A 16,656-nucleotide genomic window follows, 5' to 3' on the forward strand; every position below is an offset into this window, starting at 1 on the left:
ACACACATGAAATGTGATGCAGAGATTTATCCCAGATGATTGTTAAATTCAGGCCAATTCCCCAGCATTCAACCCCATCCCAAACAACTTCCAATGAAATGCTGAACCCAGGAACTTGTCAACTGCAATGGGATTGTAGGTTCCACATTTCTGCATTCTACCACCTGCTAAGCTATTTTGAGCAGTGCACAGGGGGCAGTGGAAGGAAGAAAGGATAACAGTGCATTTCACAACCCACAAAACCAAAAGGAAGACAAGCAGAAAGAGTAGGGCTTTAGACCTCTCACACGTAGTGATTGCAACGGAAAACCAGAGCTGAGCAACTTATATACCACAAGTTCACTCTTGGTCACTTAAAGACAGCAGCCACATGAGAGCACCTCACAGACCCTACAAAGATCCAGAGGCAGACACTGCAGGATTCGTGGTCTAGCATGGGCAGACAAAGCCCATTCCTGCTTCAAATAGGAGTCTTTATTCTCTTCTTCATCTTGCAGGCAGGTAAGAAAAAGCAAGCAAAGAAATGATGGCTCTGTTCTCTTCTCCGCTGGGGAAGCCAGGGGACTTATTATTCAGACATTATTATTACCTGTCTCAGGACCATGGCGAAAGGTGGGCAAACAGGGCTACTGCCCAGGGAAGAGAGGGGCAGGGGTCACAGCACTGCTCTGTTCAGTTAGTCTGTGAATCAGTGAACATGCAAGCCCAAAAGATAAGGAGGCAGGAGGCACCAAAAGCAGTCCTTGCCAGGTGCACCATTTTGCTCAGCAGCTGGAAATCGTTCGATTTGTTCTAAGGAGGATTTGTAATTTCTAATGTGATTCTTGTGAGAAATACTGGTGGGATTGTGACATCATGTGTTGGAGCCCTGGAGGACCACTGTATGTATACTTCCACTACATGGGACACAGGGCTGTACAAAATCTCCTGCCCCATAAAGCAATGTGTGAAACTGCAGATCTTTGATTGTTGGTCCCAATACTGCTTTGAGGAGTAGCCTATTGGTTAGTGCAATGCCCCAAGAACTAGAGGAACCAGGTTTGATTCCCACTGCAGCTCCTTGTGACTCTGAGCAACTCATTTAAATCTCCATTGCCCCAGGTACAACTACATAAGTACCTGTATATAGTATGTAAACTGCATTGATTGTAACCACAGAAAGGTGGTATATCAAATCCCATCCCCTTTCCCTTGTCAGTGGCTTATGGACTCTACTCACCGGTCACTGTGCAAACTGAACAAATATTAAAATCAACAAAGTAAGGACATAGAAAGCATCTTGTTGTCCTCTGCTCTGTTTCTCTAATCTTATACATCTGTTACTCAATGAGATATCTATTATAACTGAATACTCTTAATTATATGTCACTCACTGTGAGTAATCTTATACATAAGATTATTAGCAGTGTAGCAGTTCGTCAGGTGCTGGAGCTGGGGCTGGTTCTGAGTTTTATACTGATTCAATCGCAGTTAGATTACTGTAATGTTTTATATATGGGTTGTAGCATTTTAGCAAGGAAAAAGCTACAAATGGTGCAAAATGTAGTGGCTAGATTAAGTTTATCTAAAACTAAAGGCCGTGATTACTAAGCTGTGTTATAGGCACGTTAGTGTCTTTAACGTGAGTTAAAAATGTACATGCGTTAACCGTTTACACGCCTACAATATACCTATAGGTGCCTACATGGTTAACACGTGTGCTAATTGTAGGCATGTTAAAAATGCTAACGCACCTTAGTAAACAGGGCCCCGAATATGAAAGAGTGACCCCTTTGTATGTTGAACTACACTGGCTTCCAGTGGAGGCAAGAGGGATTTTTAAGTTATCATGGAATAATGTCTGAGTATTTGAGTTGTTGGATTTTATTTCCCAAATATAGGAATAGGAGGCTAGCGGGTAATTATCTGGATTTAATCGTTCCTTCAACAAGAGGAATTAGATATAAGACACTACATGAAATTACTCTGCCATACTTATCAGCAAAATGGTGGAATGATTTACCAGTTCAAATAAGGACTATATCCTGCTATCAAATGTTTTGCAAATTTTTGAAAGCTTACTTGTTTGAAAAGTATGTATTGGGTAAAACATAGGATATGAGCTGCTTTCCTTCTAGTATTACTTCGTTATGGTGTAATCTTTGGATGCACTTAATTTCTATTGTAAATCACTCTGAACTCTCTTTGGGTGTGATTAATAAGAAATAAAGGGGTTCATTTTCAAAGCCCTTAGACTAACAAAGTTCCATAGGTTACTATGGGGCTCATTTTTGAAAGAGAAAAACATCTTAAAAGGGGCATAAAGCAGCATTTGGACGTTTTTCTCACAAAAACATCCAACTCGGTATTTTCAAAACCTATTTTTCAGATGTTTTTCTTTGCTGTTTGTCTGCAGTGCATCCACATCTCAAGGGGTGTGTGTCGCAGTGGCTTAGCTACCTGGGGCCATGGGGGCCTGAGCCCCCCCCAATTTCTTCTGGGCCCTTGGTTTTGCTGGTGGGGGTCCCCAACCCCTGCCAGCTGAAGCCTTCACCCTTGACCAGCGCTGGATGAAGGCTTCAGCTGGCGGGGGTTGGGGACCCCCACCAGCCAAGGTATTAAATTGCAGCGGCGAGGTGGGTGAGAGCGGCGAGCAGGCGGCGGGGGGGGGGGGGCAGTGAGGCAGAGGGAGGTGGTGAGGTGGCGGGGCGGCAGCGGCAGAACAAAATGTGCCCCCCCCAACTTCTGGCTCTGGCCCCCTCCCGCCGTGAGGTCTGGCTATGCCCCTGGTGTGTCAGAGTGTGTTATGGGTGGGATTTGGGCATTCCTAAGACTTGGATATTTTTCAGCCATAATGGAACAAAACAAAACTGTCCAGGACTAAAACCAAGACATTTTGAGCTAGACCTGTTTTTATAACGAATAAGGTAAAAAAAAAAAGGTGCCCTAAATGACCACTGGAGAGAATCAGGGATGACCTCCCCTTACTCCCCCAGTGGTCACTGACCCCCTCCCACCCCCCCAAAAATGTGATTAAAAACATTACTTACCAGCCTCTATGCCAGCCTCAGATGTTATACTCAGGTCTATTATAGCAGCATGCAGGTCCCTGGAGTAGTCTAGTGGTGGGTGCAGTGCACTGCAGATAGATGGACCCAGGCCCATACCTCCTCCTACCTGTTACACTTGTGGTAGAAACTGTGAGGCCTCCATAACTCACCAGAAACCCACTGTACCCACATATAGGTGCCCCCTTCACCCATAAGGGCTATTGTAGTGGTGTACAGTTAGAGGTAGTGGGTTTTTTTTTTTGGGGGGGGGGGGGCTCAGCAGATAAGGGAGCAATGGTGAGATGTGTACCTGGGAGCATTTATTTGACATCCACTGCAGTGTCCCCTAGGGTGCCTCATTGCTCTCCTTGGATGTCTGGGGGACCAGTCTAGTAAAAATTTTGCCCCCCCCCCCCCCCCCCACATCCCAATGGCTTGATGTTCTACATTTTTAATTTGAACTTTTTTTTTTTAATGGTCCAGAAAAAAAACCCCCAAAAACATACAAAGCAAAGAATCTTGTTCAAAATGACCATCTTTCCTATTTGGATTTTGGACATTTTATGCAAAACGTCCAAAGTCTGACTTCGACATTATATTGAAAATGCCCCTCTATGTAACTTTGTAAGTCTAAGTGCTTTGAAAATACGCCTCCATGTAAAGTAAAAAGTAAAGAGTGAGATAATTCCAATTGTGACTCTGTTCTTGACTTTGAGCTTTAAGAAACTGCTTGTATCTGTCGCAGCTACAATGCGGGACAGGATCATTGGTGGAAGAGAAGCCAAACCACATTCGCGGCCCTACATGGCTTCCATCCAGTTTAAGGGCAAGAACATCTGTGGTGGTGCTCTGGTGAACAGAATATGGGTTATGTCAGCTGCCCACTGCTTTGACAACCTGTAAGTTACCTATGGAAAAACTCCATAACTAGAATTTATTTCTGTAAGACATTTCTGTGGACTGAGGAATGACACCCCTTTTCCTTGTCCTCCATTTTCCCTTGTTCTTAGCCTCCTGCCATCTTGGTTCTCACCTTCCTAGAGCTGGGATCTTTTTCACTGTAGGAAGTTTCTTTTTCTTTACCACAGCAGACCTGAGTCTATGCAAGTTGTTCTCGGTGCTCATTCAGTAACAGCCCAGGAACCCTCTCAGCAGAATTTCACTGTTCAAGCTTCCATCAGCCACCCAAACTACAACATGGAGACTCTGGAGAATGACATACATCTGCTCAAAGTAAGTCCTCATTACATACTGTAGGGCTGGAGATCCACATCAGGTACAAACTTTCAGGAAGCCCCTTATCTTTTCTAAGTGGACACAGCACTCCTCTGTAAGTTAAACTTTGACCGGCCTGTTTAATTTGCCTTTTAAATTGTAATTAGATTTAGCATAGCATGGCACAGCACTACAGGTAGCTGTATGAATGACTGAACCTGTAATAAGAACATAAGACTAGCCATATTGAGTCATACCAATAGTCCATCTAGCCCAGTATCCTGCTTCTAGCAGTGGCCAATTCAGGTCAGAAGCACCTGACAGAATCCCAACTAGTAGCAAGATTCCATGCTACTGGTCTCAGGGACAGGCAGTGGCTTTCCCTGTGTCTATCTCAATAGCAGACTATGGACTTTTCCTCCAGGAACTTGCCCAAACCTTTTTTTAAACCCAGATACACTAACTGCTAATACCACATCCTCTGGCAACAGGTTCCAGAGTTTAAACTATTCATTGAGTGAAAAAAAAATATTTCCTCCTGTTCATTTTAAAAGTATTACCATGTAAGTTCCTTGAGTGTTTCCTAGTCTTTGTGCTTTTTGAAAGAGTAAAAAATCAATTTATGTTTACCCGTTCTACACCACTAAGTATTTTGTATTGAGCCCCCTCTGGTGGAAAGATGGAAAACTGCAGTCTGACTGGAAGATCATCCTGCTGGCATCTGGGATTGGGACACTTTTGCTTACAGGGCTGCCCATTATCTCAATTTACTTTTCATTTTGTGTTTGTGGTTTATTTTCAAAGCTAAATAAGGCAGCCTTGGTGAATGATTTTGTCAGAAAAATCTCACTCCCTAAGCAGGGTGAGGATGTCACCCCTAGAAGGAAATGCATAATTGCTGGCTGGGGGGATACCACGGATTTTGAGACACATCCCAAGGCCCTTATGGAAACCAACACAGAGGTGGTCAGCAGGGCATCCTGCAACAGCTCTTGGACAGGGAGCATCAGCCAGCACATGGTGTGTGCCACCAGCCCGGACAATGTCAAAAGGGGCTTCTGCTCGGTGAGTGAAAGGGAAGCTTTTCCTCAGCCCCTGTCTTAATTTTTAAATCAGCATTCCAGGTATCCTCTTCTCTTTCCTTACCTCTGTGCTAACGGCCCTTGCCTTTGCTTTGTAGGGGGACTCAGGGGCACCCCTGGTCTGCATGAATCGTGCGGTGGGTGTTGTGTCTTTCTCATCATTCAGATGTGCTAATCCTCGTTTTCCAGATGTTTACACGCGAGTCTCAGAATTCATCAGCTGGATGGAAGATGTCATGAGGAGCTTCTGAGGAAATACCCTCATTTATTATTTTGGAAGCACTGGGACCTCTCTACATCCTACTGAGGCAAAACCTGGGGGTCTGTTTTCTTCCTTATCTTTTCACTTTGAGAATTAATCATTTTGCATGGGTGGCTGCATCTCTTCATTTCATAAGACATTAGGTGCTAGACACATCTATTCTAAACTCTTTTTCTTGTCTGTCTACCGCTAGCTGTTCTGGGGATATTCTTGCAGCTTCCATAAAGGGTGGTATGAATAATGTTAAATATGGGTAATGCAAAGGACAGTCATTAAGAAGCTAGACTAAGGCGTCAGACTGAAACCCCACTATGGGTGATAGGTTCGTGATTTAATAAATGTTCCTGTGTTTTGAATTCACGGAGACTTTCTAGCTTTTCCTTGTGTTGTTTGGGTATCATGGTTTAATCATAGGTTGGAAGCTGTTGCTGCAGTATCCTTTGAAGTTCTGTTTCAGCTCGATATTCTGCCGCAACAGCGAGGGTATTTTGAAAATCCTGGCTGAAGTGGTTTAAAAATACTTGCCCAATATTCAGCAGCTACCCAGAAAAGTGTCACTGACAGAGGCCAAGCCCAGATTTTTAGCAGTATTATTTGGCTAATGCTACAGAAAATCTCTGTAGGCCACCCCTGGTGTTATCTGGATACTGCCAGGGTGCTCTGGGGGTTACCTGGAAACTGGTGATATTTATACCCACACACTATACTCCGTACCCCCTTCCCCCACGCAGCGAGCAGGGGATAAGGCAACTTTTTGTGCCCCCTCCCCACTTTGGGCTCAGCCCCCCCCCCCCAAAAAAAATTTGAAAGTCTGGCTATGCAACAGCTGTGTACTACTGTAATTTTAGTGACATGTTAGCAGCTAACAGCGACATTTGTAGCTGTCAGTAGTCACTAGTAGACGTATGGTTTTAGGAAGGGGGTACAAGGGTTTCATTGAATAGTTAAAGGGGTGTAGCAACCAAAAAGGTTAAGAACTTCTACCTTAAATGATTCTGGAGAAGAGCCACATTTTGCAGTGAACCATAAGGGGGCGATGTTGGTTTATTTTTCTTATTTTGGGCTCCTGAGGCCCTTCTCAGCTTCCAATTCCCTAAAGGATGGAGCGGAGCCAAAACCCAGAGGGGTTCAATAAAGGGAGGAGGTTGGAAAACTGAAGCCTTCTGATGATAAGGAAAGAGTAGTGAAGGAAGAGTTGTACTGAGACCAGCAGACATCACAGTCTGCAGCCACTAAAAGTAGTAAACCAATAACCTGAACAAATCTCAGCTGTAAATCAGAGGTCAGTGATGAGCCTCCTTAACTAATTAGATTGTAAGCTCTGTCGAGCAGGGACTGTATCTCCATGTTCAAGTGTAAAGCACTGCGTATGTCCAGTAGCGCTATAGAAATGATAAGTAGTAGTAGTAGTAGTTAACTGGTGGTGTGTCATGCTCCCTTCTTTCTGGCCTCATTCAAATCCGATTTAAAAGCCCACCTTTATGATGCTGCTTTTACATCTTTTCCTCAAATTCTCCTGTTTTGAATTTCTATTACATGCAGTGCATTTTTTCTAGGAAAAAAGATGCCGGTACTCAAATGCCAGGCCACCTTTCAGGGTTGGAGTGATCACTGAGGGACCCACCCCACAATAGCCAGGCCCCCTGCAACCAGTCACAGAATCTATGACAAGGCAGAATTTGTGTGTAGAGCCTAAGCTCTTTCATTAAAACTTGGGGTCCATGGGTCAATTTTAGCAGACAATGGAAAAGGTGCTGGTACTCAGTATCCCCTCAAAAAAAGCCCTGATTACATGAAATTCCCAGCTAGCCTGTAAGGTCTCTGGAGAAGGGACTTTCTAAGTGTTTGCCCAGTGCTACACAATTGATAAGTAATAGAGAGGAATAGCTAAACATGAGGGATCTGTGCACTGGAGCTGGTTCCCATGAAGGGGGAAGCCTGAACATGTAAAAGGAAATCACAAAGTTTAGAAAAAAAAAAGCAACAAAAAGGCGAAGAAACACAACTCAAAGACAAGCAACCTGAAGTGTCTTTAAATACCAAAGTGACAATTCCCTGTACTGGAAAGGCAGATCTAGGCTCCCTCCAAAGATCAGTGACTCTCAGGCCTGTGATTGGTTAACAGGCAGGAAGTGTCAATGACAGCTCTGGCATGACTGACTGAGAGCCAACAAACTCAGAGAGTGCTTGGGTAACTAACAATTAGCTGTCTCCCGAGATGGCAAGTTCCAGGCTGGAGACTTTGGGGATAGTTCTGGATTTCTTATCACCCCATCCTGGTGTATTATGGGACTTGTAGCACTGATTTCAATGGGAAGGACCATGCACTACAAATCCCATACTGCTTTGGATTGTAAATCAAAACCAGGAGTGGTCAAAAAGGCATCTGTGTGACTCAGTGCTTGTTTGAGTGTGATTGATTAACAGATGATTGTCTTAGTAATTGAGTGGGTGTGACTGACAGCTGACTGTGCCAATGACTGCTTGGTCTGATTGACTGACAGCTGACTGGCTCAGTGACTGCTTGAATGCGACTGACAGCTGACTGTCTCAGTAACTGACTCAGTGTGATTGATTGACAGCTGACAGACTCAGTGATTGTCTTTTAGATTGTACACTTGTCTCTAGATTTACACCTGTCTTTTAGATTGTAAGCTCCTTGAGCAAGGACTGTCCTTCCATGTTAAAATTGTACAGCGCTGCGTAACCCTAGTAGCGCTTTAGAAATGTTAAGTAGTAGTAGTGATTGGGTGTGATTAACTGAAAGCTGAAGGTGACTGGGTGTAATTGACTGACAGCCTCAGTGACTGCTTGTATGTGATTGACACCTCACTGGTTCAATGACTGCTTGGGTGTGTTTCACTGAAAGTTAACAGGCTCAGTGATTGGGGTGATTAGTTCAGAGTTGACAGGCTCAGTGATTGGATGTGATTGACTGACAGCTGACTGTCTTAGTGCCTGTTTGTGTATGATTGACTAACAGCTGACAGACTCAGAGACTGAGTAAGATTGGCTATCACTTCTAATTAGTATATTTTTGGCTGCCAGAAAGATTGATTGGTCTTTTTGAGGGCAACGACATGAAAAGAGGACAAAGTTGGTCTTTTCATGGTACAGCTGGAGGTGTTGGTGGTTTCCTCCCATTTGAATCTATAACAACTTCTCCTTTCAGAGGGTAATGGCTCCAAATTCCCAGTTTTGCACGTGCCATATCAGAAACGAATCTCACTCTTTCTTAAGCCACCTGTCAGACAATGTTCAGCATAATCTCAATCTTTAAAACTTCTTTTCACCCAGAAGCAGAACGGGTTGTCTGGGGGCTGTAAGTGGGCAGATCGAGTGAAAGGTAGGGAGCAGGGGCATTCTTTTTCTAAGCATCATTCCGTGAGAAACTGTCCCTGCTAATATTAAATACCTCAGGTTCTCATACAGAATGGGATAGCAACCTAGGCAGTGGAACCAAAATTTGACCCAACAGCCTCAGCAATTAGAGAGTCTCAACCAAAAGGTGTTTCACTGCTCCTGTGCAGCAAACGGGATGATCTAGCATTTTCTAGGCAGTGGCAGAAGTTCAAATGAGAAGGCCGCTCCTAGAGCAGGGAGAATCCACCTCAGAAGATATGGGAACAGCTATAAGGGAACCCCCTTCCTTCCCTGCCCTCACATGCACTCAAGAGTGTTTGGGAGGAATCCATGCCAGTGATCCTAGGCTTGGAGGTAATGTGGCCTTATTTTTTCTGGGTAGGGGACAGGAATAATGGAATAGAGAGAGTGTAATCTCATGAATTATGGAGGGAGAGGGCAGGGATAGGGTGATTGTATTTATTGAAAATAGGAATTGACGTGGAGGAAGAAAAGAGGCTTATACATGAAATGAAGCCTTTGGTGTGTGCGTTTCACATCCCAGTATGCTCAGTACTCAGATATTTAAAAGCATATCCTGAACCCCTTCCTAATCCAAGTGTATACATCCTGTAAAGTATTCTTAAATAGCTACTAAACAGTGGTTTTAAAGAATAGCTTTGGTGCTGTCCCAAAATGAAAGCAGTTTAAAGTAACTTCTGTGTACACAACCTGGATGTAGCTGTACTGGACACAGACTGGGGGTTAAGATGAATGTAGCACATTCCTAGCGCCACCTACTGACAGAGCCGGGAATCTTTCCCAGCAGGAGCATTTGAGGCTTTCCCTGCTGTCTGGATCCTCAGTGTTACCCTGTCATCATGTACCCAACTGCCAGTTTCTCCCACTTCTCCCTGCAATATTAGGATGAGGGGTGCACACAGTCCTCCTAATTCTATAAACTTGGGCACCCAACTTTACACTTAGCGCACCTAGGCACCCGATTTATAGCACAAGGTCATGTGTGTAAATAAATTGGTGATAATGACCTTCATTGCTATTCTAGAAGCAGTGCACTCATTTTCTGGCTGTGGGACAGGGACCTACCTAAGAGTTACACACATATATTACAGAATGCTAAGGGCTATCACCAGGCAGGAGCACTTACCCCAGCCTTTCACATGGCAGAAGGGCTCGCGCCTAAAGTTAGACGCAAAACTGTGAAGTATGCTAGTCCATTGTTTCCCAAATCAGTCTTGAAGTACCCCCTTACCAGACAGGTTTTCAGGATATCCACAATGAATACGCAAGAAAGAGTTTCACATACAATGGGAGGCAGTGTATGGAAATCAACCTCATGCATATTCATTGTGGATATCCTGAAAACCTGACTGGCAGGGGGCTACTCCAGGGCCGGCTTGGAAAACATTATGCTGGTCCACTGCTCTTCAGCACCATTTATAGAATTTACCCCAGTGTGGGTTGAGGATACTAGGGGCAGGTACGTATGGCTGTCTTCCCTTTATTCCCCCTGCTAAATACCCATGAGACCAGACTACAAAATTGTAGGTTTATCCAGTTTTGTCCTGACTATGGTAGCTTGTAAGAGAATTCTAGGACCTGCATTTCCCCAAAGGCATAATGGAACAGAGGCTGTATATTTCCCCATGCCACCCGCTCTATCCCCAACCCCCTATAACTGGTTTCAATTAAAGGCAGCTAAGTCACTTCTGTAATGAGCCAGGGAGACTGAAAACATGTTTGAAATTCTGCCTCCCACACCAGTTCTCCCTTTCAGAGCCTGTCACAAAGGGCATTTACATCCTTCCATAACAGAGCTGGTAACCTGATCATTCCATAAGGAAATCATTAGGACAGCAATAAATCTCTCCTGCATGCAAGAGGCAGAAAAGCTTCAGTGCTGTACAGAACATTTCAAACCAAAAAAGTGTAAAGCCATAGGCAGAAGACATCTGTTCCCTTCATTTAAGTGAAAAACATGCCCCCTCTCAGACAGTCCCATTTCCCTAACTTAAGGCGATTCACAACCACAGAATTCTGCAGAAAAAAAAAAAGAGGAAACCTCAAATAGAAAAATAGTTATTATACAACCCTTTTCACTGAAACAGGACCTGAGAGTATTTTACAAGTACAGTCACCTCTGCCGTGAGAGGTCTAGAAGGCGATTCATGATGATTTTCAACATTTTTGAAATTTTCTTGTCCCTAGAGGCACAGACAGCAGAACCGGGTGGGCCACTGGGGCCAAATTGGGGACATGGCCAGAGAATGGTTTATTTGGCCCATCAAACAAAAAGGAGTTTCAGTGCCCTTCCTGAAGAACTTACCATACAAGTTTGTACTAAGCTAATGAAGAGTTAAGTGACTTGCTCAAGATCACAAGGAGCAGCAGTGAGATTTGAACACGGAGTTTCCTGCTGCCTGTGCCTCTATGGACAAGAAAAATCTAAAAATGTTGAAAATCATCATGAATCGCCTTCTAGACCTTTCACGGCAGAGGTGACTGTACTTGTAAAATACTCTCAGGTCCTGTTTCAGTGAAAAGGGTTGTATAATAACTATTTTTCTATTTGAGGTTTCCTCTTTTTTTTTTCTCTGCAGAATTCTGTGGTTGTGAATAGCCCGTAGCTTAGGGAAATGGACTGTCTGAGAGGGGACATGCTAAGTGGGGGGAGGGTGCTGGTGCCATTAGATTGGAGGTATTAGACAGTTAAGTGGGGAGAATCAGGTACCATTAGATAGGGAACTTTAGACAGTTAAGTGTGTGTGTGTGTGGGTGTGCTCAGGTGCTTTTCGATAGGGAACATTAGACAATTAATTGGGAGGTGCTCAGGTACCACTAGATAGGGGGAATTAGCCCCCCCCCCCCCGCACACTACCTATATGGCACTCTTACTCTCTATCTCCCCCCCCCAAAACTCTTTCCGATTACCCGCTGTGTGTTCCAAGTCTCACATATCATCATGTGAGGTAAGCACCCACTCCCCAGAACTGTAATTATCTCCACTTATATAAACTTAAGGCTCCCGTGGCTTTTGGTAGTGGTTTTGTTCCCCAGTCATTTTTCCATTGAATTAGCTTTTACTAACTCTGACTCTGCATCACACTATGGCCCCTCAATTACGGGTACTTTCTTGTCTCCCTTTAATATTCTCTTGTCTGCTGATGGGTTGTCACAGGATGTCCGGTAACCCCTCAGACCTTTCCCTGGAGCTTTTGATTCCTCTACCCTGAAGGATATCCCCGACCGTGACCAACATCATACTTAAGGTACATCTCTCCATCTCCTCTTGAATGTACGGTCTTTACATCTAACCTTCGTTCCCATCTCTGTTGGCCTAATAAATTTTAGATCACTATGCTCAAAAAAAACAGCTTGATTCGGGACCTTATTGTATCTTCTAAATTAGATATCCTTTGCTGTACTGAAACTTGGGTAAGAAGTGGAGAAGAAAGTTACTTATATGAGTCTCTTCCTAGTGGTTATGAGGTCTTTTCTCTCACTAAACCCTCTAAGAGGGGCGGGGGCCTGGCGATCTTTTATTCTTCCAGCTTAGAGCTTCAATCAGCCCTATGCGGAATTACTGTTAGAGTTTCTACCCCCTCTCCATTTACTTCGTCTGCTATTGTCCATCTTCCCTGTCCCAGGCACAGTGGGACTCTTGATTCCAGGCCATTGCGGATGAGCCTGTGCGGTTCCCTAATGTTCTTATGTTTGGAGACTTCAATCTCCATGTCAGCTCCCCTGACCAACCACACGTGAGAAGCTTTTTTACTTTTCTAGCTGACCTCGGCCTTACACAATGGGTTAGCTCCCCTACTTATCAAGGTGGGCACACCTTGGACTTAGGTCTTTCCTCTGCAGACTCTTCCTTTGACCCAACAGTCCTAACAACAGACCAGGTTCCGTGGTCTGATCACTTTATGATCCATTTTACCATCCCAGTTAGAGCCCCTATTCCCGTCAGTCTTTTCTGCAAGTGTCTAGATTATAGTTAGCTAAGATTGACCCAAATACCTTATTGCTATCTCTCTTCATGTTCCCGGCCAACTTCTCAGATTTGCACTTGATGAGCAAAGCTCTCAACTACATTCTACACTTTCTAGTGCCTTGGACTCGATTGCACCTTTAAGGACCTTGACTGTATTGTCTGCTTGTCAGTCAAAGCCCTGGTACCACAGTGGTCTTCGGCTGCTCAAATAACTATGAAAGGCTGAAAGAATTTGGTTGAAATCTAAATCTAGCATTATTCTGGCTTCTTACAAATCCCGTCTAAGAGACTACAACTATCATCTCAGGAAAGCCAAGGGACTTTTCTTTGCAAACCAAATCAAAAAGGTTCCAGATCCTACCAGGCCACTCTATTCCATTTTCTGAAGCTTGACTTCCCCCTCTCCCAATCACTCTAGTTCACCACTGTCATGGCCCACAGCAAAGACCCTCTCGCTTTATTTCTCCACCAAAATTTCATCATTGCTAGACTATTTTCCAGTAACCATTTCCTCAGATATTGTCTCCTCTGGAGTTCCCTGCTGCCCCTAATCTTGTCTTTCCACTCTCTCCCCTGCATCTTATCCTTCTGCTACTCTGAGTTCCTCCAGTTGGTCCTCTTTCCAACCCCAGAATCAGACTTCACTATCAAAAACACTTGCATCCATGAGGGTTACTTTTGTCTCCTAGATTCTTTCCTTACAACTTGGCTAAAAACCACTGAACTTGGCCTCCTCCCAAGAATTTTGTTCCTTGTTAATGCAAGCCTTTCTTCTGACCAAGTACCTCTTCTCTCGAAAACCATTGTTGTTCGCCCAATCCTAAAGAACCCTTCCCCTGATCCATTTATTCCAGCCAACTGTTGTTGGGTATCAAACCTGTGCTTTCTATCGATGCTCCTTGAAAAAATTATTTTCTTCCAACTGTCTGATATTATGGAGAAATCTTTTGCTCTCCACCCTAGGCAATCTGGATTTAGAACCCACTTCAGTACAGAAACAGTTTTGACAGTTCTGTTAAGTAAAATTTATTCCCACTTGGATAGACATAATATTTTGCTAGTGGTTTCATTAGACCATTAACCACTCACTCTTACTCTCTCAGCTTTCTTCTCTTGGGATATTGGGTACAGTATTAGCATGTTCTACTCTTGGGATATCGAGTACGATATTAGCATGGTTCTCCTCTTGGGATATCGGGTACAGTATTAGCATGGTTCTCTTCATTTCTCACCAGTCACTCATATAAAGTGCATACCTCCTCGGCAACATCCTCTTCACGTCCCTTAGTTTGTGGTGACCCCCAAGGATCTATTCTCTCCCCTCTTCTTTTCAATATATTCTTGAGTCCCCTCATTGCACTCATTCAATCTTCTGGTATTTCCTGCTATTTTTATCATACTGTTGATTTTTCCCACAAATCCTTATTCTCCAATATTGCCCCTCTCCAAGTCTGACTTATCTCATAAATTAGTTCTAATTAAACAAAAAACGGTTGCCTGCTGGTTCCCGGGAGGGCGGGACATGACTCCCGAGTCCAAATCTTACTCTGACCCTCTTCGAGACTACTGTCCATCCTGCTGATGCTTTTCATTATTTATTATACTAGACTCCCAACTCACTTTCTCTGCAGTGTGTAAATCTGGCTTCTATCTTCTCAGACAACTCTGTTCAGTGAGATGGTACTTTGACCACAATACCCTTCATTCCCTTATTCTCTCGCTACTCGTTTCTAGGTTGAATTACTGTAATATTGTTTTCCTTGGATGTCCTCATTCGTGATTAAGAAAGCTTCAAACGCTTCAGAACACAGCCATAAAACTCTTGTGTCATGTCCACCGTTCTGATCATGTTTCTCCCTGCTCCAAGCTCATCACTGGCTCCCTGTTGAACAGTGAATCATCTACAAAGCATTGTTGCTTGCATTTAAGGCTCTACGGACCAGTCTTCCAGCATATTTATCTTCTCTTACAATTCCATATTCTCCTGTCACTTGTCTTGTGAGGACCAAAACCGGCAATTTTGTAAACAACTAGGCATTGAGACTTTTTCTTTGCCTGCTCCATTTCTTTGGCATTCTTTACCATTAGCTCTCCCTGCAGAACTATATGTTAAACAATCTAAAAATTGTCTCACAATCATATTCAACCCTGCTTAGAAGGGAATGTGGTCCTAAATTGCTGGGTTGCAACCCCCGCTGCCATCCCTCTTTCTTTTCCTGTGGCCCCTCCCCCTCCCCCTTTTTAGCATTTTTCCAACCACTTCCTCTCCTTCCCCTTTTTGTATCTCTCCTACCTTTCCACCTGTGTATGGATGATACTCTTTCCTCTTTCCTTTTCTATCGAGTTATTTTAGTTCTTTTTTTACATCATTGTTTGTAATTTCAAATTGTAAATTGCCTTGGTCTCCTAGTTAGTGAAGGTGGTATAGCAAGTATACAGAAATAAATAAAATAAATTAGTCAGTTAATTGAGGGGTGCTCAGGTAGGGGCATTAGTTAAGGGGGAGGGGTGTTCAGGTGCCATTAGATAGGGGACATTAAACAATTAAGTGGGGGTGTTCAGGTGTCATTAGATAGGGGATGTTAGACAAGTGGAGGATGTTCAGGTGTCATTAGATAGGGGACATTAGACATTTAAGGGGGATGGGTGTTTAGGTGCCATTAGATAGGGGGGGGCATGCTAAGGTGCCATTCTCACCTGTGGCAGCTTATAATATGACACTGGAGCTTAGTAAAGGAGGAATTTGGATTTAGATCAGGCACTTCTCAGTTGTTCAAATCACAGGAGCCAGCTCTGTGGATGCCATTGAGTGCTAAGCACTCCCAATATTGGCCAAGCTCCTTCACTGTGTCCCTGGAGGGGTAATTTATTTGGTTTGGTACTCCAATCAGTTCGAAATGTTCTTGCCTATGTTTCAAGGCTCTTACATTGGATAATTTCATGTCCCCAGAGGGTTTACAATCTAAGCTTCTGCCTGAGGCAATAGAGGGTTAAGTGTCTTGCCTAAGGTCACAAGAAGCCAGAATGGGATTTAAACCCTGGCTTCCCTGGTTCTCAGCCCACTGGTCTAACCATTATGCTACTTCATAGGTGTAGGATAATTGAGGTGCTGAATCCATCATAAATTACCACTCCTTGGACAAAATGATGACATTTGCTCAATACTGGGGGGTGCTCAAGCCTCCTCATCACACACGGAGCTGGCACCCATGCCTCTAGTCCAGCATGGCTAATCTGTGGTTCCACAACATATCATGTATTGTTAAAAATATTCCTTTACAATAACATTCAGCAGTCCAAGCAAGACTGAAAGGTGAAAAACTGAAGTGTTTCCTTTTGCTTCCGCTGGCATAAGTCTTACATTGGCACATTATTCGACCCTCTTTATAGGGGCACAAAATTACACTGTAGCTTCAGGGAGTTTCTGTACATCTTTCTTAAGCGTACAGAGTATGCGGTCATCTCCTGAGAGCTGCAGAAAGAACGAGTTACGGGCTATAGCTGATTCCTTCCTTTAGGACCAGAGGAACGGTTCATATGGCTGAGTTAGGGCTCATTTTGGGATCGTTGAAAAGAGCGAGATTTTTAGACTGTAGTGTAGAGAAAGTTCTCAGCAGCACAATGTCCTCATGCCAAGAAAAACTTTGGAAGGCAAGGCTCAGAGGGAGTGACTGTACCCACAAATCTCACCTCCCTTTATTGTGCCATGAAGAC

General features: G+C 43.9%; 1 protein-coding gene across 2 annotated transcripts; it reads left to right on the forward strand.

Moving 5' to 3' along the window:
• The first annotated feature begins 254 nt into the window (after nucleotides 1-254).
• PRSS57 (serine protease 57) lies at nucleotides 255-5,959 on the forward strand. Of its 2 annotated transcripts, none has more exons than XM_030218578.1 (5): nucleotides 255-501; nucleotides 3,775-3,928; nucleotides 4,118-4,262; nucleotides 5,049-5,309; nucleotides 5,425-5,959. In XM_030218578.1, the coding sequence occupies exons 1-5, from the start codon at nucleotides 435-437 to the stop codon at nucleotides 5,575-5,577; spliced, it is 780 nt and encodes a 259-aa protein (XP_030074438.1). In that variant the 5' UTR covers nucleotides 255-434; the 3' UTR covers nucleotides 5,578-5,959. The 2 variants fall into 2 exon arrangements, with proteins under 2 accessions (XP_030074438.1, XP_030074439.1); XM_030218579.1 differs by having other exon boundaries at nucleotides 4,121-4,262.
• The last annotated feature ends 10,697 nt before the right edge of the window (nucleotides 5,960-16,656 follow it).

Source organism: Microcaecilia unicolor, chromosome 11 (genome assembly GCF_901765095.1).
Source record: "Microcaecilia unicolor chromosome 11, aMicUni1.1, whole genome shotgun sequence".
Classification (NCBI taxonomy): domain Eukaryota; kingdom Metazoa; phylum Chordata; class Amphibia; order Gymnophiona; family Siphonopidae; genus Microcaecilia; species Microcaecilia unicolor.